At 36.9% G+C, this 26762-nt stretch overlaps 3 protein-coding genes across 4 annotated transcripts; 2 read left to right on the top strand and 1 right to left on the bottom strand.

Moving 5' to 3' along the window:
• Positions 1–2215, top strand: LOC101302199. The gene is made up of 5 exons (XM_004306586.1): positions 1–66; positions 169–214; positions 395–1044; positions 1230–1365; positions 2073–2215. The coding sequence occupies exons 1-5, from the start codon at positions 61–63 to the stop codon at positions 2090–2092; spliced, it is 858 nt and encodes a 285-aa protein (XP_004306634.1). The 5' UTR covers positions 1–60; the 3' UTR covers positions 2093–2215.
• A 1112-nt stretch (positions 2216–3327) lies between these two features.
• LOC101301716 (cytochrome b5-like) lies at positions 3328–5674 on the top strand. Of its 2 annotated transcripts, none has more exons than XM_004306584.1 (4): positions 3328–3482; positions 3604–3727; positions 5052–5118; positions 5251–5674. In XM_004306584.1, exons 2-4 carry the CDS (start codon positions 3641–3643, stop codon positions 5499–5501), a joined length of 405 nt encoding a protein of 134 aa, XP_004306632.1. In that variant the 5' UTR covers positions 3328–3482; positions 3604–3640; the 3' UTR covers positions 5502–5674. The 2 variants fall into 2 exon arrangements, with proteins under 2 accessions (XP_004306632.1, XP_004306633.1); XM_004306585.1 differs by having other exon boundaries at positions 3364–3482; positions 3635–3727.
• An 8324-nt stretch (positions 5675–13998) lies between these two features.
• LOC101301423 (cytochrome P450 78A3-like) lies at positions 13999–15941 on the bottom strand. The gene is made up of 2 exons (XM_004306583.1): positions 14958–15941; positions 13999–14871 (listed from the first exon to the last, which is right to left on the bottom strand). The coding sequence occupies exons 1-2, from the start codon at positions 15921–15923 to the stop codon at positions 14242–14244; spliced, it is 1596 nt and encodes a 531-aa protein (XP_004306631.1). The 5' UTR covers positions 15924–15941; the 3' UTR covers positions 13999–14241.
• Positions 15942–26762: the final 10821 nt, after the last annotated feature.

The following is a 26762-nucleotide window of genomic DNA, read 5'->3' as shown; positions in this document are numbered from 1 at the left end:
TCAATTTGTACTCATCATTCTCTTGCCCACCAATTCTGTTGTGAAGTCTGGCCAGAAGTTATGAAGGTGAGTTCTAAGTAGTAGCAACAAGTAGAACTATGCACATGATCTCTTTTCACTTGGGGCTCTTAATTAATTGATGATCATGTTCTTTCTTTGTATTCATAGATCTTCAACTGGGTTCATAAGAGGTTTCATCACAAGGTCCCTAAAGGTATATTGCTTTCATCAACTCGCCGAGTTAACAAGTTGCATGTGCCAAACATTTGACGTCATATGTATTGTGTTACTGTTGAATTGAGCATGCATGCAGTACAGCAGTACTTCATGTCTATGTGATGTTGTACACAAGATTTTGCTAAGAACATATGCTTGATTTAATGTGTCTTTTCAGATGGGGTTGCCGGAAATGGGGACAATACTGAACCGGAAGGTAATACCGATAAGGACACACAAGCATTTCTGAGTCAAGTATCCCTTGTAGATGGGATCGATCATGGATGGAGAGATGGCATTTTAACAATTGGCACCTTTGGTTTCGACCCCCTAAAATCCTTCAACAACCAAAGTGACTACACGGTTTTGGAGAGCGAGGAGGATGGTAAGGAAAGCCAAGAACTTACACATGGTGGTGATGATTGTGACAATGATGAAGATACTGATAATGTCTGTGAAGAACTGAACCCTTTGATGTTTACAACATTTGGACACAGTTTTGAGGATATGGGGTCGAACTCTGATGCCATTGTTGCGGAACCGGATGTGATTTCTCTCACTCCATTTGAGGGGTTTAATGAAATCATTGCTGAACCTGATCATGATTCTGAGACTGATCATATGAAGAGCAAAGGTGAGAGGATAACACTCGCTGATTTATTCATGGCCGATGGTCATGATTTTCAGTCGCAGCTTGACTCTCGCAAGGTCCAACCAGAGTTGAAGAAAATGAGCACTACTCGAACAAGGAATGGTGGCCTGGGATTTGCCAAGAAGCTCATTCCTCGTGTCAAAGAGGAGTCAACTCCAATCAAGAATGTGCAACGAGTAAGTAAACAGTTCAACAACTTTTCTAGCTTTAATTCAGGCCAGGGTTCTTGTTTAGCTAGATAGAAATCAAGGACACTAGTTACTAGCATTGTAATTTGTGGTAGTTTCTTAAGGTAACGGCGGATATTTTATAGACATTAAAGCTTGTCACTGATTCAGTTAACTGATTTGTGATGTCAAAGCTGATGAGGAGGATGTTGAAGAGGAAGATCCATCCAGCAGACCTTGATGTCAAGAAGCCTACTACTGCGGTCGAACTCATCAGTACCAATGTGGAAACTGATGCTTCTGAATCTGTTTCTTTGCTTCCAATTCAAGGTATCCATCAATCCTATTCAAGCACAGCTTAAATTCACAGCTTAAATCCTATTCAAGCTCTCAGCTATGTATTTCTTTAACAACATCGTATCAGAGTGAAAGAGTACAACAGAATCAGCAGAAAGTTGCTAAAGGCATATAGAGTGGATAATCATGTTAAAGGCCTAGCAATCGTCCTTTTAATTAGGAGCTAATTTGTTTAATCTTTATCAATCATTAGGACACTATCTTAACATATCAGCAGGTCCATTGACCCATGAACAATGAACTTGCATGTAAAGTAGTATTGTTTCCGACTGTCGTTTTTATCATCTTGACCCCAAATGCACTATTATGTTCTTTCATGTTCCCTTTCTTTTTTGGGGGTGCAGCTGCAGTATCATCATTACTAATATGTACTGATATGTAATTCCAAATTTCCAATTAAATCCCATCGTCCCCAATATAGAAAAGAAAAGGAATTCAATCTGGTGAGGTCACATTATGCAACTCCAATCATATGTCCTTTATATTTGTAGTCATGTACTGGTAATGGGTCCTCCTCCTGATAGTTACTGGAAAACAAATTCAATTAGGAATGATAAGCTTATTGAAAGGTGATGTATTATTGTCTTCTGAAAAAGATCTTCATCCTGCTAATCCCTTAATGTATACAGTTGTTTATGTTTTGGTATTTGCTAATGTATACATTTGCTGATCCTGTGCAGGTGCTACTTCTGTGCGTTGAATAAAGCCCTAGCCTTCTGCAGGTTTCCTGGGAATTATTGTACTTTTATGTTTGCTAGCTATTAAATAACTATTTCAAAGACAATGTTAAATAGGATTTTCAAAGTATATGAAGTGTTGGACCATGTACCTGTTCTGCTGTTCAGTTTGTAATTCTTCTTGTTTGCATGTACGTGTTTTAGTATGATCATTCATGTTTGGTTGTCTGTGGAACACTGGAACTCATATGCCAGCAGGGTTCTGCCTTGGCCTTTTGATACATTATTTATTGGATATCACTATTTCTAGAAATCATCAATTCGAACACCCCAAAAATTCATTATGATCGGTTGGAATTACGCTAGAATGGATCTAGATAGATATGAGTTTGGAAAAATGACAGGACTTGTTCTAAGGTGGGTATGAGATGATTGAGATCACTCTCAATTCTCAAACTCTCATACTCAGATTTAGAAAAATGAAAATAACAAACTGAAGTGGGTATAAGTTTAAGTTGTCGTACCTTGTGGTCTGCTAGGTTGATTGTTTACAGCGTTCGGTTGTGGCTATATTAGTATATGATTGCTGTGCTTGGAGGAGTAGCAGGGGGTGGTCGACGTTGGATTTTTCAGCAGATTAAGATTTACGGGTGGTCGAGTGCGGAAGCTCCGACCCACCTATTGAAGGGCACGACAGAAAAAAGCTATTGTTAGTCCTAGATCTAGAGCTAGAAACTCAATGCCTCTGATATCAACCAAACCAGGTCTTCAGAAGCCTTTCAAATTTCAATCCAAACTCCAATAATATACGTTAGTGAGATGAGGGTGACCAAAATTTGTCAATACATAGATCGTCCTTTATATGTGTATATATATCAAATAAACAACTAAAACACTATCTCACAACCTCTCGTCATTAGACTTTCTTTATAGAAAACGATGACCGAGTGAGCTACCATTCCGGGATCGAGAGCAATTTTAAGTATAACCCATTCTCAAATGATGTTTTTCATAAGCTGTCATTCGAACCAAAAATCTCATATTACTAAAAAAATCCTTACAGTATCCGGCTCATTTACAGCTACTAAACCAACCGCATCAGATCCATTAGACTTCTTTTTCTTCTATCTAATTATTTTTCTTCTTTTGTTGGAAAAAGAAATTCAGTAAGCCAATTTGGACCCCAACTGAAAATAGCTGCTAAAATTTGACTTGAGAAATAGAATAAGTTAAACAACTTGGTGGGTGGGTCAATATTATACTAACAATGGATCTGGATTCCGGATTCAGGCAACAAAATATATAGCATCCGAAAAGTCGGGTCACTATATAACACTGAAGGCGAGAAACACACGTCCTAACCACTCAGAAGAGGAGCTGTGCTGTGCTGCTCATCATCTTCTTCTGTCCTATGTAAGAAACTTTAACTTCTCTATCATTTATGGCTGTCCATGGATCAAATCTAGCTTCAAAGTTTCTGTCTTTTCATAACTGGGTTTGGTTTTTGGTGGGTTTTCGTGTTCTGTTTGTTTAGTGTTGGTGGGGTTTGACTTTGTGATCAACAGACAGAAATGGCTTCAGATTCTAAAGTCTATCACTTTGATGAGGTGGCACAGCACAAGTACAAGAAAGATTGCTGGATTATAGTCTCTGGAAAGGTTGGTCTTTCTCTTTGATCTTCTTTCTATTGTTCATGTTTGAAATATCTGTGAATCTGTCATCTGAATTTTGTTCTGGGTTGATTTATGATCTATGTGTTAAAGGCAAGTCTTTTACTGCCACAGATTCTGTTGTGTGTGCTAAAAGAGTCGCTTGGCATAAAAATTATGTATTGATTGAAGGAGTTGATAGATTAAAAATAACAAGTATAAAGGAGAATTGAGATGAGAAGAACACATGTTTAACAGCTTGACACTATTGAATCACCAATCAAAAAGTTGAGATGGGATTGCAAAGAAGGTTTATGCTTTTTAGTCTTTAGTACAGATTTTGTTCAAAGAAGTTAACACACAATTCTTGTACTTAGGAAATGCCAAATATATCACAATATGCTGAAATTGCTCAATGATTATTTGATATTACTCTAGACCTAAAGTAGTGAAGATCAGTATGTGATTATACAATTTTACCTTAGTGAAAGAGATATGTCACATTGTAAAGGGATCCTAAGAGATGAAATTGGTTGTTATATGCATCCCGGCAAACAATTTGCATAACTTAGCATGTTACCGAAGAGGCGAAGAATGTGAAGTTCTTTTAATGGTTGTTGAACTTCTTTCTACAAATAATTGAATTTTTTTTTCCTAAACTCTTGGCATAATAGTTAAAAATTGGACAATTGCAATATATGATGGAATGCATGGCAATTGTTACACTGTATAGGCACTTGTCTCAACTGTAGAACCATATCTGAAAAAGGTCAGGAAAACAAGTATGGTTACCTTGACAATAATACTTATGATAGAAAATCAAACCAGGCTGCAGACCACTTGGCCTAGTTTGGTCTACCCTTTCAGATGAGATTCTTGAACTAAGTAGTTTCTGTAAGAGATTTTTAGGTCATTGTTTGGGAAAGAACGAATATGCATTTACCATTGAATTTTTGTAATCTTTCCGAAGAAAAAAAATGTTTAATAGCAAGAGTGGAGTAGTTAAGAAAACAAGAATTTATAGCATGTAATATAATTAGTTTCAATTTGGGACTTAGTGTACCAGTGTATGCCCTGTTTCTCTTCAACAGCTGGTAACATATGTTTCCAGTAGTGAATCCTAATCTATGTTTGGTTTAATTCCGAGCTATGTTCAGTCTCGTTTTTGATAAGTTGATCAGTCACAACTAGAACAGATAGTTTAATAAAGCTTATGTCTGGTATATTAGAGAATTCATTATATGTTGATGCATTTCTATAAATTGATCTGCTGTACTTTATTTTATATCACCGCTTAGTCGCTTACTAGTATGTCTTGAATCACTTTCCTCAGGTTTATGATGTCACTCCTTTTCTGGAGGAACACCCTGGAGGTGATGAAGTCTTGTTGTTAGCAGCCGGTAAAATTGTGAACTTTGCCGTCACTTTTTTCTGTCTGTGTGACTGTTGTTTCTCTACTGGTTCTGGTGTCCCAAGAAATGAACAACATTTATGTTGTGTAGTAACTGGAACTATGTTTCAACATCTTGCAGATAGAGATGCAACTGATGATTTCAATGATGTTGGCCACAGCGATGATGCAAAGGAGATGATGGCGAAGTACTACATAGGAGAGATTGACACATCCACAATACCAGAGCAACCAAGTTACAAGCTGCCTCCACAAGCAACAGCTCCTCAAGACCAATCTTCCGGATTTTTGGTAAAGCTTCTACAGTTTCTGCTGCCCTTGTTGATCCTGGGAGGTGCATTTGCCCTGCAATACTACAGTAAAAAGAAGTAATTCAGTTATCCCTTCACACGGAACTTTATGTTATTTGCAACCAAGAATGTCTATTACTTGAGTGGTAATAATGTTTTCCATCGGTACTTTAGAGTTTTTATCTTGTACTACCCTTTCATATATTTTTATGTGCTTGATATCTATTGACTTGGAATGCATATTGAAAAGATTTGCCTTTTTCTCAGCAATATTTAGCTGTTTCCTATATGTTTGCTCATTTGGATCAACAGTTAAGGGTTTAAGGTCTTCACAACCAAATAGAAATCATGAACTAGTAACTCATGATATGAGTCGTGCATCTGTGGATGAGTGTGATAACTATCAATCAGAGTAGAAATAATATCAGAAAGCCTAGAGGCAGTGATGTTAGAATCTCTCTATATGAGGGTTCTTAACTTCACAATCATTCATTCTCAAAAAAAACTTCACAGTTACATTGCTTGGATTTTGTAAGGGTTATAGACTTGATCAGCTGATGCCTATGAAGTATAAACCCAGATGGATGAGGGTTTTATGATAAAATTGGAATTTGGGCTTGGTTCACATCATAAGCTTGAGTGCTAAGGTATATGCAAATCTTAATGACTCGAATGGCATCAGGTGGGAGTTGAGCAACAGTTTGTGGTCTGTGGGATGACATTGTCCAAAAATTGACTCAAGCTATGGTGCTTCAATCTGTTTTTAATCTCGTGCATGCAACTATGTAGCTAATTTCTTACAAAGTTTGCTTCGGTTCATCGTAATCTTAAAGGTTGGTTAGAGCAAGGGCTGCAATGGCTCATAAAATGTTTACCAGATAATATATCTGTACCAATTTCCTCAGTTAATTGAATGCATGAATGAATTTGATCAATAAAACAAAGACCTATATGTTTGGGATTCCTATAATGAATTTTCATACATTTGTCCCTGGGGACGTGACTAGTACTCTATTATAGAGTAAGCCAAGGAAGATCAGAACATAGCATATGCATTTGTGATCTGTTCACAATACATTTAGATGTGCTATTCTGCAAAGTGAATTGCTTGATGATATTGCTTTTCAATCATAGCTGCATTAGGTTCATACCATCTGTTTGTTACTGGTTCCTTTCTCATCAATCATTCTACAATTTCAGGAAGCACAAAGAGGATTAACAGCACATCCCTGAGGCAATCATGTAGGATATTAAAGTGTCCTTGCCTTTAAAATGTGACATGTTCCTCAACAAATAATGAGTGTTATTGCTCAATTCAGAATTATGTGTAAGATGGTTATCAAAACCTTAACCACTTAAATCATTCATCAAGTACTGTAAGTTCATCCCTACCTTATCCGTTGTCAATTGTCTGATCCCATTACCCCAATGGGATTGTCGTTTCTGCATATATATACCATCCTTGGGGAGCTAATGAAGTTTTGCAAAGAACTAAAGTTTTTTTTTTTTTTNTTTTTTTTCATGAGAGAAAAGGGTTTTTCCTAATTCTTGACAAGGGGACAAATAGCTAATCCATGCAAAGTGCATTGTACAGCATGTAGTTAAATTATTGTATCCAGAAAAATGTGTGAAGACATGATTATCAGTAACCATCATAATAGAGATAGCCCAACCATAACATCATTTTCTGTTCAATCTCAAAGAGGTATGCTATTACACTTGCCTAATCTATTTCCGTGCATCTGATGCCAACTTCATCATCAATTTGCTTAATGGCGATTCAACCTTGGATCTCTTAGACGAGAATGATTGCGGCCGGGGTCTCAAATCTGCGTGATTTGTGGGATATGTTGTGTTCCTAACCAGGGTGGATCTGATAACAAAGATAAGCAAGCTCACCAACTGCATGCGAGAAGATTACAAATGCATGTGCCTCGCTACCAGAAAAAATAATTTCTTGATGCCATTGATATTGGTAGGTTTCTTACCTATTGTAGTCGATTCTGAATTGCTTCAAGTTGTCTTTGTGCTTAAGCTTTCTGATTAGAGTAGCAGGGCACACAAAATAAACTTCGTTGAGCAGGTGAAGTCTTTTTATTTCACTATCCAGGTTAATTCTCCTGTTTAATTTGTTTGGCCTGAGGAATTTTGGCACTCTCACTTGTCAGTTCCTTGTGAGAGAGAATGGTGTTTGCTCTTGGTTAAACAATGGCCATGAGTGGATCTTATTACTTGTGTCGATGTATGTATTCTCTAAGTTCTCCTCACCTAAAGAACTATGTGAGATAACTGAATCTGACGACTGAAAACAAGCACAGTTTCTATGTTATTTTTTTATAATAAAAAATATATATTGTATTTAGTATTTACCCCTCACACACCCTTAATTTATTTTTCTTTTTTTCAAATGTAAATTTGTTTATTTTGTGAGCAAATTAGATCGGCTACTGTCTGCTACTGCCCATGTAAACCCTAAGTACCAAACTCGATCTCACCTTGAAATGCCTCAGTCTAAACCAAAATAGTAGGTCGTATATATAGATCAAAATAGAAAAACTTAACTAACAATATAGCTGCAACAGAATATATCTGATATATAGGTACACTTATTATGATAATCTTTACATTTGTCTATCCCATTAGTTGTCAAAACATATGAAGCTCAAGATTATATGAGTGAAGAGCCTCATGCAATCAATTTGGCATTTTGATAGTACGTGTTCTTGTTCATGATTTGATCTGAACTGAAAAATAAGTTCAATACAATTGGGCATATGCATAAACAGGTATGCCAACAATGCTGTCTCCTTTCTTTCTAATTGGCGACAGATATACCAAAAGAACTTGAAAGATAGATACAAACATCTAGATCAAACTAGAATGGTCCATACCCTCAAAACTCCATAACAAATTTTATAATGATGACATATTTTGTAATTATATATCAAAGCACGTCTAGATAACTCTACATACTCATCTTTTATGAATATGTCATGTAATTCAATAATCAAAGCCTTCCAACTTTTAGCGTTTATCTATTTTAGAAGGTAAACTACAATGCGACCTACAAATTAAGCTAATAATACATATAAGAATTAAATTTAGTTTACCCCTAGCTTTGTGGTTTGAGGGTGACTTCATGTTAATCCTTACACTTTTAATTTCATCAGTTTACCTCCTGAACTCTTCAATTTTTGTCTGTCGTGACCAAATTCTCATATTCTGTTTGAATTGACCGTTAATTCTATATACGGGCCGGCCCCACTGTTAAGGTTTAAATTGTCATTTAACGAAAAACTAGTGAAAAAAAAATCATTCCTTTTTATCCCTAACTAATTTGAAAATTTTCTATGCTTCGGGTATAAATGTAATTTAACTCATGAAATTGGGTCCACATCAGCAGTTAACGTCTGATTTGGACAAAAGATAAGACATTAGTCACGGTTTAGGAAAACTCAAAAGTTTGAGGGGTAAACTGATGAAATAGAAAGTATAAGGATTAACATGAAGTTACTCCCAAACCTCATGGGAAGAAACTGAATTTAATTCTACATATAATAACAAAACTAATACTTTAAACTGGTTTTTTTTTTTTCCAATACGAAACGACTAAACAAACAACAAATTACAAGCAAAAGCCTCTCAGACAGCTAAAGCTAGCCGAAGAGGTCAAAACTGACAGCAGCAGTAACATCGTGTGGAAAGTTTACATCTCAGGTAACACCTTAAACTAGTTTCTTTAGGTTAACAGTGTACATGTTGATTAAGCCTGAAGATAAACACTTTGCACATATGATCTGAGCATCCCAGATGCTAGATGGTCTATTAGATCAGTACAATACCCAACAAATTAAACTAACCAAAGGCAGTCTAAACGTACTACTCCTGCAGTAGATTGTTTGACACTACTCATGCATTCTAAATTTCTCAATTCATACTCATGAATCACATTTGTTTCTCTCCATTAATTATTGGCAAGTTGCTATTAATCAATCTAGAAATCAAGTGTAATTAACAGCAACCAAGAGTGACCAGTCAAACAAGCTAGCATTCCATCCAAAACAGTGAATAATTGGATTAAAAACATGACCAAACCCCCGAAGCCATCATCACAAGCATATAAATTCGGACATAATTAATATATTGTACGTACGAGTATACTTCACCATCCAAACTTCTTAAACGTCTCTTCAAGCTGCTCTTGTTTCTTGTGTTTGCCTTTCTTCCCCAGTCGATATCTGTGTCTGGGAATACAGAGCAAACGTTGATCAGGAGCCAGAGATACTTGCGGCTATTGTCAATTTTAATCCATTATTTGATTGATATGCATGTAGTGGTAGTGGGGGTCTCTATCAAACTATCAATATTCTGAAGAGAAAAGTCTCGAAAATTTTACTGTTTGATAGATCATTGTCTGTGGCTCCATATGTTCTTTCTCAACTCCTAATTGCATGAGCCAAATGAACGACAACAACTTATCATCATCCTACACGTAAGGCACTGTTGGATTTTCCTTTTCTCTTGACAATTTTCCTTGGTTCAGGGCCTTCAATAATCTTGAAGATTTAGACTCATTATTATTCTTATCAAGAAACTAATCTTAATCTATGAATTCAAACTTGCCGCAGGGGCTTCCTTCTTCAAGAGAGGGTGTCCATCTAATATAGGCTGCCACGAATAAGAGGCTAATATTATTGTCTCTTTCCGTTTCATTTTCATTGATATCTGATAATAATAAATCAAAGCTGCACAATTGTTGATTGACTACTTCTCTGTCTGCTCTATTGTATAGGGCAGCTGATCCTCTGTCTCCGTTTCTCTGTGACCTTTCCTGTTGCCCTACCAAATTTTGACATTTGGCACTTAGTTGCCAAATCATCTTAACAGACTCTAACCAGCTACTAACCTCGTTATACACTTAACCCAACTCTAACTCATGTAGAGTTCAACCCTTTCCCCAACTTCTCTAATTAAAATAAATAAATCTATATTTACTAATAATCTGAGTGCTAACTGTGTTCTTTTTCTTCTTCATCGTCTAAAACTCTTCTTCATCTCACCTTAGATTCAGAGCTTCACAAGAACATGTCCGAATTGGCTTAGACTATGGCTTCGCAGCATCAGTAGCAACAAGTGAATATCGTTTAATAGAATGAGCATTATCAGAAAAAATCATTCTATTATATGCCTTCTGGGAGGTGATCAAGTTGGGGACTAAGTTGAAACCAATTTTTCAGCGGTTGATTAGAGGAAAAAGAGAATTAGTTGGGTCTTGTGGGGAAGAGGCAAGCACTTGTAAAGGCCTAAAATTGCTTCTGCTATGAGCTCAGCACCATTTCCATTCGTTCTCCAATCTGCAAAGCAAAATGGACTTCTGGCTGGGATTGGCTGCATCTAACTTCATGGAAAATTTGGATCTTGAGCTAAGGCTTTGTGACCCAACTCGTAAGGGCAAATGACCTTGTACAAATCTGGGCATGCTCTATAATTGTATGGCTGATCGACCTTCACATTCCTCTAGTTAGAAGAAGAGAGAAAATTAACCAGTTTAGCTTTTTTGCTTTAATTTAGTTTTACCCTCTTTAGTGTTTAACGAGGTTAACATGCTGGTTAAAGAATGTGAAGCTGAGTAAGCAACAAAATGCCACATGTCAAAATTTGGTAGGGAAACAGTGAAGGAGATAGAGAAATGGAGACAGAGGATCAGCTGCCATTGTATAGAGCTAATCGATCATTATCAAAACGGAAACCCTATGTACAGGCCGTAGTTTATGAAACATATACTAATTAATCTATAATTTTCTTGTTAATTATCTTGCACATTAAGTTAGAAAGAAATCCCAAGTCTCTTCGCCTATTCTAATTCATCACTTTTTTGTCTTTGAAATTAAGAATAAAGAAGAAAAAAAATGAAGTTTACCATATCTATGCATTTGTGTGCATGTTAATCTACGTTAGAACTTTTTAATTTGTTGATCAAGATATCTTGATAATCGTCAAATGTTCCTTCTTTCTTTTAATTGCTTGTTGTTACACAACATGCACAAGCAACTAGCAACTAACTGTGGCAACTTTGAGTCCATTAGGTACAAACATGTTTTTAGATAGGCTAATTTTGTAGCCAATGTCACGGCAAATCTAGAATATAGAGTTGAGATTAGTAGACTTTAGGTGGAGTGTGTTCCCCCAGAAGCCTCATCCGTTCTTGCGTTTAATTATGTAAACTCTAGATGTCATCGAGACACCTCTATTTAATTAAAGTTTTTCTTTATTAAAAAAAAATGACTGTGGCAACAGTAGGTGGAATGATTTGACGCAGAAAACAACTGTTTTTTTTTTTATATAGTATTAGTGAAATAAGAGACCAGTTCGTTTTGTAAAATGATATTGATTAGCAGTCAATTCATTAGTGACACCTACAGCTTTCCACCAGCTAATGATATCTTAAGCCGAATAATTAATTCTAATTGTTTAGCCACACATAGTCAAATATAGAAATTTAGATTAATGAGGTTGAATTTGACACATAGTTGACGTGAACATTGTTCATGTCTCATGTCTGTTTCATACGAAGGCCTAGAATTTCTATCAAGGCTGTTTCTAAGAGACCATATTGATTTCAAGGAACATTAATTAGGATAGTAATCTCGAGGTCAATAATCCCCTAGCCTTCGTAAGTTATTAAAACTATATTGCTCAAATTGGATGCTTAATTAGTATATTGCTCAAATTATATTTGTCAGTAAGCCGTGGTCTGGTTGGTTAAGATGTTAACTAACAACTTTGAGGTCATAGGTTCAAATCTCATTAAGGTGTGTGAGTTATTTAATAAAAGTTTTTTTTAAAAAAAAAATAGTATATTGGTCAAGCTAGCATGAACAATATTCATGGAATCGATAATTGGATCTATAGTGATGAGTAACGAATTAAGCAACTGAAACTGGGAAGCAAATTTGCTCCCCACCATTTGCTCCCCACCCTCCTCCCCACCCCTTTGGATGAATAACAAGTGTCTTTTAAATTTAATTATTTTAATAAAAATAGTGAAAGTAACACTTGTCATTCATCCAAAGGGGTGGGGAGAAGGGTGGGGAGCAAATTTGCTTCCCTGAAACTGTGAGGGTTTGAACGAATAGCATATGGTTGAATTATTCAATTCACTACTAACTTCTATTGACTATGCCAAAATCCAATAATTCATATGTTAATTTATTCATGAGTGAAGCTAGCTAGAGTCCTAATGCTTACTTTACAAAAATAATTCTAACTTTTATTTATTGAATAATTCACATGAAACATAAATCATCATCCATATATATGAACCAAAGAAATGCCGAAAGCGAGGGAGAAAATTAACATCAAGTTTAATTTAAAGAGAACTCAGACAAATTATATGGCTTATTGTTTACTTGAAATTCACGTATTCTTTCTTAGTCAATACAACCTAGCTAACATATTTACGAGCTGTAACAAAACGATCTAGAAAGACAAAATGGAAAAAAGGGATTTCAATATTGATTTTGTTTCCCTAAAAGTTGGAAACAAGATGACTCATAGGGTTTGGAGTGTTGTGTGATCCAGGTGATCTAGTCCCCATCATGATTCATAAACATAATTCCAAAATCTGGTTAATTTGCCAGATAATAGTAGCTAGCATGGATCATCAACTTGGAGGTGCTTAGTTCAGAATCAAATTCATCAAGTCATTATGAAATACAAGAGATTTTCAGTGTGCATGGATGAGGGAGCTAGTGTGTTCGTTCATACCAAGCAAAAGCTTGATGTTTGCATATGGTGGATATGAGAGGAGCTAGCTAGCTAACAAGTCTGGAATAACGATCTGGTTAAATCTAATTTCTAAAACTCTGAAATGTCACAATATATTAGTTCTGATTACATAGAATTGTTATATTGCACATCAATTATTTGAGCATGATCTTAAGGGTTGTGGTCCTGGTAGATAAACCTCAACCCACATCAAGGACATACAGTGCTTAATATATAGGTGCCCAAGAAGGCATGCAATACAAGTACAGAACCTTTATATATCATTACTTGAAACACATACACAAAACAAGATTAAGGGTAGTCATTATCATTATTCATAATGATTAAATGGACTTGTTCATGAGTATTAGGCCTTGATCGATATTATATGTTTTTAGATTGTTCTCGATCAAGATTTAAGAACGACATATATTCACAAAGTTCATCATACGTCTGTTTATTAACTGTCCATGCATTGACTGATCAATACTTGTCTTAATCCTTTTCAAGGGAGCCTGGTTAATTTTACTCATTACTTTAGTTGTCACTTGCAAACGGGTTTAGGGTTTAAGTTTATAACAACATGCAACCGATTTTACTCATTAGTTTAGTTGTTACATAGACAACAGATTGTTGATCTCGTTCTTTAACTTGCTTTAATGTTATGTATTGCTATTGCTAGCTTTGTTTGGAACCTTTTGGGCGCCTTTTTGGGTTTACACAGTCCAAAATGAAGAGAATTTTGTGCCATAACATCTTCTTCATTCAAACTACACATGGAGCTATGGAGATCCATAGACTATTAGTGAGTGTATTTAGGACATATCAAATAGAACTTGTACTAATTATCACCATTATTTACAATAATTAAAAATAAAACACTTTGATCTCTTGGCATCCAAGACAGTGATAGACCAAGAATATCATACAACATGACCCGACAGACCAAGGTATATGCTTTTGTGAAACACACCCTCGTTAACCCCCTAAAACAAACCCATTATACCGTTTACCTTCTTTTTTTCATTTTATTACTGTTCTACTTTTGTTAAACTTCAATGACTTGTGCATATACGCCTTGGGCGCACATTAACAGTGAGAGGCTTAGCCATCTCGCAAGACAGCCTCAGTACTTCAGACAAGTCCACGGAGTTCTGATCCGACGGCAGCCATTCGTACTCGTGCAAAAGTGACGCCACCCAGTACGTGACAGTTGTCAACCCCAACGTTTTTCCGGGGCATGTTCGCCTCCCTGACCCGAACGGCGCGAGCCTCAAGTCCGACCCAAAAACAGAAAACTCCATTTCACCTCTTTGCGCCACAAATCTCTCAGGTTTAAATTCTAATGGGTCTGCCCATACATCTGGGTCTCTCGAAATAGACCACATGTCGACCATCGCTATTGTCCCCTGGGGCACGTGTCGCCCATCAATCATCGTGTCGGTGATGGCGAGGCGAGCCCATGATAAGAGTGGACCCGGTGGGTGCAACCTCAGCACCTCTTTCACCACAGCCGTCAGATAAGCCATCTCATTGACGTCAGACTCATCAACGGTTCGGGAGCGCCCAACAACTTTGTCTAGTTCAGCATGCACCGCTGATTGAACTTCTGGATGAAGCACCAACCTCGCCAAAATCCACTCGATCAGAACCGCCACTGTGTCCGTCCCTCTAAATATCATTTCCTATCAAAACGACGGCGTTTGGTTAATTACAAGAATTAGATTCTAAAAACTCGGTAATAATATCAAAGCAGCTTAATTAAGCTTACCCAAAGCACGGCAATCATATCGGAGTCGGATAGTTTATCGGCTCCTTGTAGTGAGAGCAAGACGTCAACGAAGTCCGGGGAAGATTTGTCGCCGGTTCGGGCCCGGTGCTCGGAAATAATCCGGGTGACGAACCGGTTCACTTTGGGGACAAGTTCGGAGCACCTGAACCGGATTTTTTGGGCGTCAAAGTCCGCGAGCCAAGGAAGATGGTCTGACCAGTTCAACTTACCCAATAAGTCGTAGCCTTCGTCCACAAGCGACTTGAGCTCTTCGACTTCCTCACTAACTGAATCAAGATCATATTTGCGTCCAAAAACAGAGCACATCATGTTGTTGAGGGAGGCCCTCTTGAGGGCGTCGCGCACGCGCAGTTTTTGCGCGTGAAAGCCGAACATTGCCACCATTTGGGAGGCAATCTCGGACCGTTGTGACTCGGATGCCTTGATTTGTTTTGGGCAGAAGAGGTGCGCGGCCGAGATTCTCCTCAGGGTTCGCCAGTACACTCCGTACGGGGCGAACCCGATGGCCCTGTTGAACATGAGGCTGTAGGCTGATTCCTTCACCGGCCGGTCGGCGAAGACGGAGCTGTTGAGAATCTCTCTCGCCACGTCAGGGTTACACGTAACGATGACGCGAGTCTGGCCTAGGCTGAACGCCATGAGCCGCTTGGCGTTGCAAGCCTCAGCCATGGCGGCGATTTTCCGGTGAGCCAGACCCGTCATCAGGCTCATGCTGCCTATCAACGGCAGACCTCTCGGCCCAGGGATCATAGCTGTTTTACTAGTGAAAATGTTTTTGACCGTTCTACCCCAGGCTGGACCGCCGGGATGAGCCCAGTAAAACAGAGCCATGGCCAGCCATGAAAAAGCTATGACAAAGAGAGAACATGCAATGCTTTCTTGGGAGAGAGCTCTGCATTTCGAAGCGAGGGCGAAAACCCAGAGGCTTTCGATGTCTGTTTTCATGGTAGGTAGAGAGAGTTGTAGCAGAAATATTAGCAAAGCTAGGCCAGAGCAAGAGCTAGGCTTAATTTCTTTGGGAATTAGAAGCAAAGAGAAGGCTGTGGTTTTCAGTTTGAATCAGAATGAGCTGATGGATGGGACTATATATAGGCAAGTGAGGGGTTAAGCCGTTATACTGAAGAATAGGAACGTGTAAGAGTATGACAGTAAGTTTTTTTTTTTTTTTTTTTCTATTGTTTGGTTTACTAATTCGGGGCAGTAGAATTCTTTTTAGAAGCGCCGCCAGATATGCAGGCGTCTGGTTTGCACGCTCATGAAGCTTTGGAAATGGGCGAGTGTGTGTGTGTTTGTTTGTTAATACAGAGAGCCAAACAGAAGATGAAATTAGGTCTCTGTTTTAGTATCATGGTTTGAAGTATAATGGAAAAAGGGTAGTGTTGGGCAAAGGTAAGAGACACGTCAAGGCAGGTCAACCGAATTAGTGTTTCACATTTAGTGAAGACTATTCCCCCAATAATTTTAAGATTTTCTCTCAAGTATGTAGAACAAAACTAAGGATGATAATTAAGGGAACTGTTGAATAATGCATCCTTAGGTAAACCTACTATATAATTAAACTACATGCACATCTAAATTACTTAACCTACTATATATTTATATAACTAATTTGATCATTTATATTATGTCTCACATTAGTGACATTACACCATTCTTCACCAATCAAGAAACTAAAAAATAATTGCAGATGAAAGACATTTTGGATATCAGAAAAAAAAACAATAAACTAATATAACGACAGTCTCCTCCTCTGAGATGCATGCGCAGCAAGTAAATCTTTATCTACAAAAATTAGATATGTCACACTAAATGCATCACAATTTTATAAGCTTTTTCAACCACCGGTGATTGATTAATTATAGCAAAAGCAACATTAACCTTTCTAATTCTTCTGCTTACGCAAATTCTTTTAAAAACCTTTGAACTTCTAATCATGTCAAATTCGTGAGCTAAACGTCTCAGACGTCAAACCTTTTCGCCTGCAATTTTATCGGTTAAGTTGCTTCCGCCTGAGCGCTTATAACCTTGAAAAGTTGTTTAACAAACTTACTGTCTCATAAACCTCAATTAAAATACAGCTTTTCTTTATTCAAACTACACTTTCTCATCGATTTATCGATTTGAAAAGAAACTAAAACTTCATCTTCAGAATGGCTTTGCGGGCGCGTGGTGCAAGAGATCAGAGATTATGTTCCGTCGGGATCTGGACAGGCCAATATGGCCGCCGTAATTTGGTCTGACACGTGCCGGCGTTTGGGGTGGCGTTGTTCGGTGAGAAGGGTTTAAGGTGCACATGAGGCCCATGCATTCATACATGGGTCTGGTACACTGCACTGTCTTTAGGTCTATTAGGTGAAGAAGAAAATGAAGTATGGTTCAGAGTTACCGGAAACGCTACTCCTACCGGCGATCCGTGTTCCAGATCGCACGATCCCAATCGCGGAGCGTTCGCGATCCGGATCGCCAATTTGAGCGATCTCAATTATTGGCAAGGAGGTCATGGAATTCAATATCCGTTGCCGACAAATCGAAATCTTTGAAACCCAATGAATGGCACAATCGGAGTGGAGAGATATGCAAACAATCCTGGACTTTGTGGATTCCTTTTGAAGAGTTCCCGGTCATCTTCTCAGAACAAGTGGTCAAAGGATTTAGTGAGGGCCTGTTCGAAAAAAGAAAAGAAAAAAGGATCTAGTGAGGGCTATCCAAGTCCCACGCTGTAGTCTTGTTGGGATCACTTGGTTTTGGTATTGAATTTATTGGGCAGGATAATTTTATCATATAGGGTGATAATTATTTAAAATGGAATTTATGGTATCGTTGTATATTTATTATATATGTTTTCATAATCTAAATTTTTATTAATTTATTTTAATTAAAATTAGCTAATATATTCTAGCGTACCGCATACCCTAAAGACTAACGTACCGTGTTCCCGTACCGCGTTTCCGTACCGAAACGTTCCGCGTTTCTGGCAACATTGGTATGGTTCGCTTCGATCTGGTTTATCGGCTCGTGGCCGTTGCATGCCTTGTCCATCAGTCATTGACGTTGACTGCTCCTTAGGCCCCTTCCGAAGCTTGTTGGCTATTCATGGGAGTCGACAAACTCGATCACTGAATCCAGTAATGTTGTCAAGGATTTTTCTTCATGCATATACGAGAATAACGATATTACATTGGCCTAAATATTAAGGAGATCGACAAGTATGATTGGCTCATCATGTCGGGGTATCAGAGTTACGTTGTCCTTTACGTCAAAATTTCTCAAGTAGACCAAGTTTCAGTCTTCACGTTCAGACCAATACACAAACAACAAGGGCACGTTAAGAATACCTAGCATAGGAGGATGCATGCACTTGTGGGTAATCGGGTGTTTTGATCTGTCCTAAGAGACAAATGGAGATGGGAGAGATGAGTCTCAGGCAGATTGTACACCAAGTTTAGAACTTTGGAGTAGGGGTGGCATCTGCAGAGAAATTACGTAGTGCAATTGCAGTCCTTGTCGATCGCTTCTTTTCTTTGTCCAAGCAAATTGTTTAAACCATATGCGAGATCAGATTCAAGTCGCTGTTATTTACGGACTCAGCATGAAAATGTCAGTTGCTTCAAAGTTAAAAGACTTGCGACCATGACTAGATTCAGCAATAGCTACTACTGTATTTTTCCTTCTTAAATTCTAATACATATTCATCTACCCTTGTCTCTTAATTAATTTGGAAAAATACTTACGTCAGGATTAATATGTACATGTGCATCCGGACTTTCAGGATTAATATGTACATGTGCATCCGGACTTTCTCTTATTTACATATACTTGTCAATGTAAATCATAATCTTAACCGTTCAGAAGTTGAATTAACTAAATGAAGATCACCTTTGCAAAAAATCAATGCAAACAAAAATTGTTTGTTCAGCCGATTGCATTAAACAAATAGACAATTCTGGTGAAAGTTAGCAGTCGTATGATCAGCAGTCAATTTGTTTGATTCATTTGGCTGAACAAACGATTTTTGTTTGCATTGATTTTTTGCAGATGTGATCTTCATTCGTTAATTCAATTTCTGAACGATTAAAATTATGATTTACATTGGCAAATATATGTAAATAAGAGAGAGTCCAGACGCACACGTACATACTCGTTCGGACGCAAGTGTTTTCCATTAATTTGTCGTTAGAGCATCTCCAACAACTTCCCCAAAATTTCTCTAAAATGGGGAAGCAAAAGCCAAAATCTCAAAAAAATTTATGCTCCAACTCCAACAACTTCTCCATTTTGGAGATTTCGGCATTTATTAAAACAATAAAAAATGTTATATGATTGTTAATAATAACAAAAAAAAATCATATATTTCATTGTAACATAAATTACCCAATAAAATATTCTAGATTTTTTTTTTTATCGTTGGAGCACGTGAATAATTAATATTTGGGGAAGAAAGGCTTTGCTGCAAATTTAGGGAAATAGTGCTTCTCTTTCTTCTCCATCCCTATTTTGGGGAATGAGATGGGGAAGCTGTTGGACCACAAAACAACTCAATATTCCCCAAAATTGATAAAATCAAGAAAATGGGGAAGCTGTTGGAGATGCTCTTACGGAGGCTTCGGTGGCCGGCTCCTCTTTCATCAGGTCACCAACTTCCTTGATCTTTTTTTTTTATTATTATTATTTTTAACAAAGGACGGGCTAGATGCCCAAACCTCTATTGAGTTTTATTTAAAAGGAAAAATAAAAGAATACAAAAGTAAGGAGGGGACATTAAGCCTAACTCCTTAATAAGAAAAGTTACCAAAATGATATGAAGGTCTAACAGACAGATAAACAAAAACCAATATGCAACAATAAAGTAAACTATCGAAAACGAAAGTTAGGGAGTCCCATATAGTCTCTATGGCAATGAGATAGAATGAAATGCGGAGGCAAATCCCACCAAATCAAACCATTTGAAGAAAGACCGCAGTTAGCAAGAGCATCTGCTGCTTGATTACCTTCACGAAAAATATGAGAAGAACGAAAATGCATATGTGATATCCGATGTAAACAATTCTCCCACTCAATCCTTAGCTGCCAAGACACTAAATGCGGCGAGCGGAGAAAAGTAATAACTAAGAAAGAATCAACCTCCAACCATACATGTTTTCAGTCTCGCACCCATGCTAGCTCAATAACTTTTATGACTGCCATAACCTCTGGTGCCACCGAACTTGCCATATTAAAATTGGAGCAAAAAGCACCAAGAACTCCACCTCTAAAATCCAAAAATATGCCTCCATAACCCATTTGACTCGAAGAGCTACGCCAAACACCATCAGTGTTGACTTTAACCCAACCAAATATTAGAGGATGCCAATTGACTTCCACAGTGTACGGAGTTTTACTAGGCTTGCAAGGGACACCAACTTTCTTCAGAATGTAAATATCTAAATTCTAAACCTTGACCTTCCTGCACTTAGCAGGCAATAGCCCCCATAGTTTTTGGTAAACAATCGCCCAAGCCTGATAATGCGACCCTTTTTTTGAGGAGGCACACACCTTCGTGAGGACTGAGGAGGCACCCCCGTGTATGATGACCATTTGATTAGTTTCTTTATCTGACCACTTTCACTTCCCACTTGTTTTGTTTTGTTTTTGTTTTACTGTCGTTGGTCGAAACAAAATAAAAATACAACATGATAGCACCTAGGATTCGAAATATTCGATTCAAACTGATCGTGTAGCGTGAAATTGATTTTATCAAAAAATTATGTTTCAACTTGTGTGTAGACTGCAAACCACTGAAGAAAATATACAATATATATATCTTGAGCAAATGAAGAAATTAATGGACCAAGGAGCCTCCAACTTCCATTGTTAAGCATAAGATATTGCACCTCTTTTAACAGTCAACTTTTCAAGTTGCTTGGAAATGTTAATTTCATCATTTTGATAATAACATATACATGTTAATTGGCTAATCATATTATCATATCTGTTATATCTATAGTTTATTCTTTTTGTAGTAAACTCCCCATAAACCTTGACTTGGGAGGTTTTATCTTCATCAAACTCTAGCTAGCATAAAACCTGCGGCTTAAGCAGCAAGAAAACAAGAAAGAAACCTTAACAATTGTAAATTTTAAACATGCCACTGAGGAGTTATTTAATATAATTAAGCTAATCTGAAGTGTGAACAGTGACTTCCAAACTCTTGTGATGGCTTTGAATAAATTAACATATAAGCTTAGTAAATGGATGACTAAGACCAAATCAAACATACCCATCTTAGTGGTTACATCTTAAGAGACCAGCATTCTTCAAGAAATTTCCAATGTTGGTCCTTTCTAGATAAAATATATCTACAAGACAATGCCACCTTCGATCCTAGCTTACTATATATATGATCTTCATATAATTAAACATATATAGAACAAGACCTGCGTGAATTGTCCGAATATTTTTGAGATGCTGCTCGATCTGGTATGGACTCATTGTGTTGTAAGGAGAAGACTGAACACCAGAGACGAAATTACAGTGAAACACAGAAGAAATTGTACCACAAGGTTATTAGTCTTTGTGGAAACTGGAAAGACCAGCTCATCAATAGGAGTTTAAAATACAGAAAGCTGAACGATATGAACAAAAAAGTGACCCGATTAAGAAGTTACGTGCGTTGGTATGATGACGATGAATACTATGCCATACTAGGTTTTTGTTTGAATATCAGACTGTGTTCCATGACGAAGATAATGAAAATTAATATTCTTTAGTTGCCAGATTAAGAAATCTGGTATGCAAGAAATCAAGAATCTTAGCCACCGTATGTATACAACAATAAGTTATACGATCACATATTTGTAAACTATAATAACATGCTTGTAAATCTAAATCTAGCTAGAAAACCAGAGGAAAGGGAAGCAACTTAAAGAACGGAGATAGCTAGGTCATGATAAATCAGCAAGGATCATACTGGGAATCCGTACAGGTTCTCTTACCTAGCTGTACATGGTGTTTGTTTCTTATTGTCTTGATTAAGCAAATCCATTCTTTATCATTTTCCATTGGTGGAACGTTGATGAAACTTAAGTCTTTTTTCTTAGGTTTTCCCGATCGAGAATCTGGGCATGCAGTAGATAGCTAGGGTTTTAGTATGCGTGTTGCTTGCCCATTATATTATTACTTGTAAATTAAGGGAGAGAGATCCAACAATTTGACGGAAGTTCCTTGCAAATTAACCTCAATGGTATCTTGAGTACGACTACTTCCTCATACATTGGAAGATAAATGAGTCGTTACACCAATACTATACCTCAGTTTTTCATCCTAAAACTTATTGGAGTGTCATTTTTTAAGGTGGAGCAAAATCTTCTACAAGCCATGCATGTTTAAAATTTGACCTAAAAATTATCTGCCCCGAAATATATAAAAAAAGAATCTGTTTATCTATCCTTGTATTAAAATATATGACATACTATTTAAGAAGAGCTTCATTGGTAACCACCACAAGTGGTTGAGTTGGTAAGAGTCGTGGTGTGGAACCCCCATATCCATATTCGAATCCTACCGACAGTAATAGGAGTTAAATCCCAATTTATTCTTGGTGGTCATGGGGAAGAAGCATTCTGACATGATTCCTTGGCGCGAATTAGTCTCTGGACCCAGAAAACCTTTACCGTCGTTGATACTCTAAAAAAACAAAGAAAAAAAAGAAAAAGAGCTTCATTGGTATAATTGAGGAATTGTTGCTTGAGTCAAACTAAAAAAAATTAGGTGGATTAATTGAGTTTATAATCTGAACTCTCAAGCCTAATCATGCAGTACACGTACATTTGATACCAATACTCCACTTAATTCTGCACAAACAAGTGTGTTTTTCAAAGATGCCATCTTGCTCAGTTGCTTGGTAAAATCATTGGAGAAGGAAAGTCGAGTCAACAATCATTGGAAAATATCTAGAATTGTTATTGACCTCTGAGCATGCGCGCGCATGATCAGATACACCTTTTCAAATGGTGACATGAACCGCTGAAAGTAAGAAGTTACTAATCCTTGCAGCAAAGCAATGCTTGAAAGGAAACCTCGATCATTATGGATTTGATTAACCTTAAGAAATGGTCAAGTTAACAATCCTATGTATTTTTTGTGGCCTTGAGCTTGTGAGTACCTACCCACTTCCACTCGATTCTAAACAACAACTCCCACGATCGAATTACGGTGATTGGATTCGATGCTGCAACAAAACTGATCGATCATCACAATGATTTCCATTTTGAATATTGCCTTTCATGGTGGGTTGGGGAAGCTACAGCTCTCTAGAGGTTCTTGTCTTCTTGACTTGAAAATTTTCTTTTTCTTTGAAGACCTGAATATCTTTGAATAATGGAGCTGGAATATAATTTTATGTTCAGCAACAGCAACTATATATTGTCCGTGGTCCTTTGAGAATGCTTAACTCGATCCTCTTCTCTTTTTGGGGTTCCATCTTCAGGCATAATAAGTTGATGTTGATACATCATGCATGATCACCATGATCGATCACCCTTTGCAAATGCCACTTTCTTTTGACTGAGAAAAGATGAACAGAGGTAACTCACAAGTTCATTTGGGTCCTACATGTTAGATTTTTGCTGGTTCTCCAATATCACTTTGGAAAATATTCCGAGTCACTGAATCACTGTGTTTTGTTTCTCTAATCTGAGATTTGTCCCCCTTTTGATGAATTTTGGTCAAGATATCATTAGGAATTAACATCTTGTTCGATCTCACCATTGTCTATCCTCATAGCTAGTTATTATTTCCCAAAGTAAATAAGTTGCTGCACAGTGCACACTAATAAAACTCCTCTTTCAATTGCTAGATATCCCTTTTCTCTCATTGGACATTTTTCGTGAAGCTATTCAAGCAACAGTTTCTTTTAGCTAAGACCAGGGAATTATGATTATCAATTATATATTGCTTTACCATGAAGCTGCAAATGCTAGTCCAATTAGGTTTCCGGTGAGTGAGAGACGGTGATGTGAAGATGAGGGCTTCTTGTATTGTATTCGATGAGGGAGTAAATAGTGAGGATTATCTCTTTTTCTGCTTGCTAAACACAGAGACTTGGTCCAATCTAGACAAGTGACAATCTTTGAAAGATCTACGAAGTCACCATGAAATTGATATGGGAACATTAGAATTTGCATTGACCAATTAAGAATGCTAATTAACAAGTTGGTGAGGATATCGATATTAGAATTGATCATATATACAAACAATATAGGCCGGAGATCGATGCCTAGTTTTAAAGGAGAATCCACTTTAAGAAATTCTGGGGCATAAGCAAAGTGAAACCCAACTACATGTAAACAACAAAAGCACAATCTCGAGCTCATATTCTCAGTTTCCCTTTGTCCAGATTTGATTCGAGACCCAATTTCTGTTCCTCATCATAAATTGTATTATACAACTTGCAAGCTAGATTCATTTTTCCAGTCCAATAATAGTTCGTCTATACTGTTTTCTTTTCCCATTTTTATAGTTCTTAAAACCCAGAAGTACAGTCCCAAAGATCTAACCAAAGTGCATATGCTATATATCTATCTATCTAAACATGCTTAATCATCAACTTCATGCCACCCACATACCACTCAACTTTCATATATGAAAATGCGTACGTTACTATCAAGAGGACCAATAATTCAATTAGTGGAAAACATGCATAGTGGAAAACATGCATAATATTATATAGTGTGCATGCAACTAACCAAACAATCTATGTTTAAGATCTAAATCCACGATTAGGGATCACGAGGATGATTATAGTGACGAGTCTTTGGCTGCATTAGAATCATATCTTGATTTCAATCAAAGGTAATTGTGAAGGGATATGATGCTTCTTCATTTTTTCTTTTTCATTTTATGACCAAGATACTCGGACCAACTTTGCTAATTAACATTACAAGCATTCATCAAAACATATTCAATCTTATCAACGCTTATAACTAGCTCATCAATAAGATTGTAATGGTATAGATGATGCCAATGATAGTATAAGTTGCTTATTCGAATGAACGTAAAGATAAACAATTTTGGGAATTCATATATGTGAAATAACAAATATATATTGAAAGTGTACTTTGTCACATATATACCACCATAAGCACGTATCTTTTTGTGCATTATATAAAATGATGATTAGGTTTTTATTATGTTTGATCACTTGATGACACAGATAGGGCTCGTATGTAACAGTAACTAATGATTTGAAAAACCAAATTTTGTGGTTGTGGAGATGATGGTCAAGAAGTAAAGAGTAAAGACCACGCACAAATGGAATCTGATTTATATATATTGGAAGTTGCACGATTTGTACCTATTCTTATTAGATTATGGCCTGAACAACAGATCACAAATAAAGAAACGAAATCTGGTATTGGATTTGTAAGAGCTAGCTAGCACCCAGCTCATAACATATTTTCTCTTTATGATGAGCTCATATGATTCGATTCGGAACATCTGCAGTAGTAGTCTAGTCACACTAAGACCAAGCCTACAAATCAACATATGCAAGATCTATTATCTGTACGTGAAAGTCTATATGATGTATTAGTGTATCAATAAGATCCTACTTTGAAAAATAAACCGTACACATTTTGTAATTTGTATTGTGCTGAGGAATAGAAACTAAAACTCATGCTTTCGTTCATGGTGATTTATGGCCTATTATTATTACAAACGAAGTTCAGATAAGCCATGTAATGCTTGTTTGTAGATGCGAGACATGAATTGAAATAGAAGAAATCTCATACACTCATATTGTTCAATTTATTTTGATAATAAGAGTATCATTAGTTATACAACCTACTGAACCTACAGTTTGGACTAATATTAAATCAAACTGTTATTAAACTATTTCCATAAGAATGTTGAAGTAGAAATCAGATTACATTGTAAAGCTTGAACCAAGTTTGGGACTTTGAGGTACCAAATTTGTAGTAAAGTTGAAGACCTAGTTCTTATCAAAAAAAAAAAGTTGAAGACCTAGTCACAAGCATAAGCCATTGGTATGTACACACATAGAGACCAGCCTTGCACTTGTCTATTTTACTGTTTAGCAGATACCACATTAGTCATTACAATCCTTTTCCACCCAACTCTATTAAATAATAATCAAACAATTTCCTCCCAATTAGCTGGAACTTAGCTACACATAAATAAGTTGACTAAGAAGTCAAATCCAAAACAAACAGGGTCAACCTGGAATGACATTTTTTGGATTAAACATTTGTGGAGGCTGGTTTGGTTGTTCAAGTCTAGTAGGTAGGAGGTAAATGGGGGAGTCACATCTTCTACACTATTCCATTAATATCATATAAAGAGTGAAAGTGAAATAGAATATGATTTCTGCAACACACATTCTTATCACTAATCAGTAATATGTAGGCAAGTGATTGACAGTTTTCTAATGATAAAATCAATTACATGATGTGAGATTGTGGGAATATCCTTATCCAATATCCTTATCACATTAGTAAATGACCCCAAAGAAAATCTTTCACCAGAGAGAGAGAGAGACCAAAACTTAATGTTTAGTTTATGCTAATGGGAAAATTTTTAGATGCTACAGGAGGACCACGTGTGGCAGTATGACGTGGTCTTACATTCCAATCAAATATTGACACGTGGATTTATTACAACTAAAATATAAACTAAGGTTTTCTATTTTTTGTGAAATGAGTCAAATGACCTTCATGGTTTTCTAGGGTTTAGGGTTTAGAGTTTGGAGTTAGGGTTTAGGGTTTAGGTTTAGGGTCTAGGGGTTAGGGG

This window comes from Fragaria vesca, linkage group LG7 (assembly GCF_000184155.1).
Source record: "Fragaria vesca subsp. vesca linkage group LG7, FraVesHawaii_1.0, whole genome shotgun sequence".
In the NCBI taxonomy this organism is placed as follows: Eukaryota; Viridiplantae; Streptophyta; class Magnoliopsida; order Rosales; family Rosaceae; genus Fragaria; species Fragaria vesca.
Note: the sequence above shows the minus strand (reverse complement) of the source record. Positions and strands in the feature narration are given on the sequence as shown.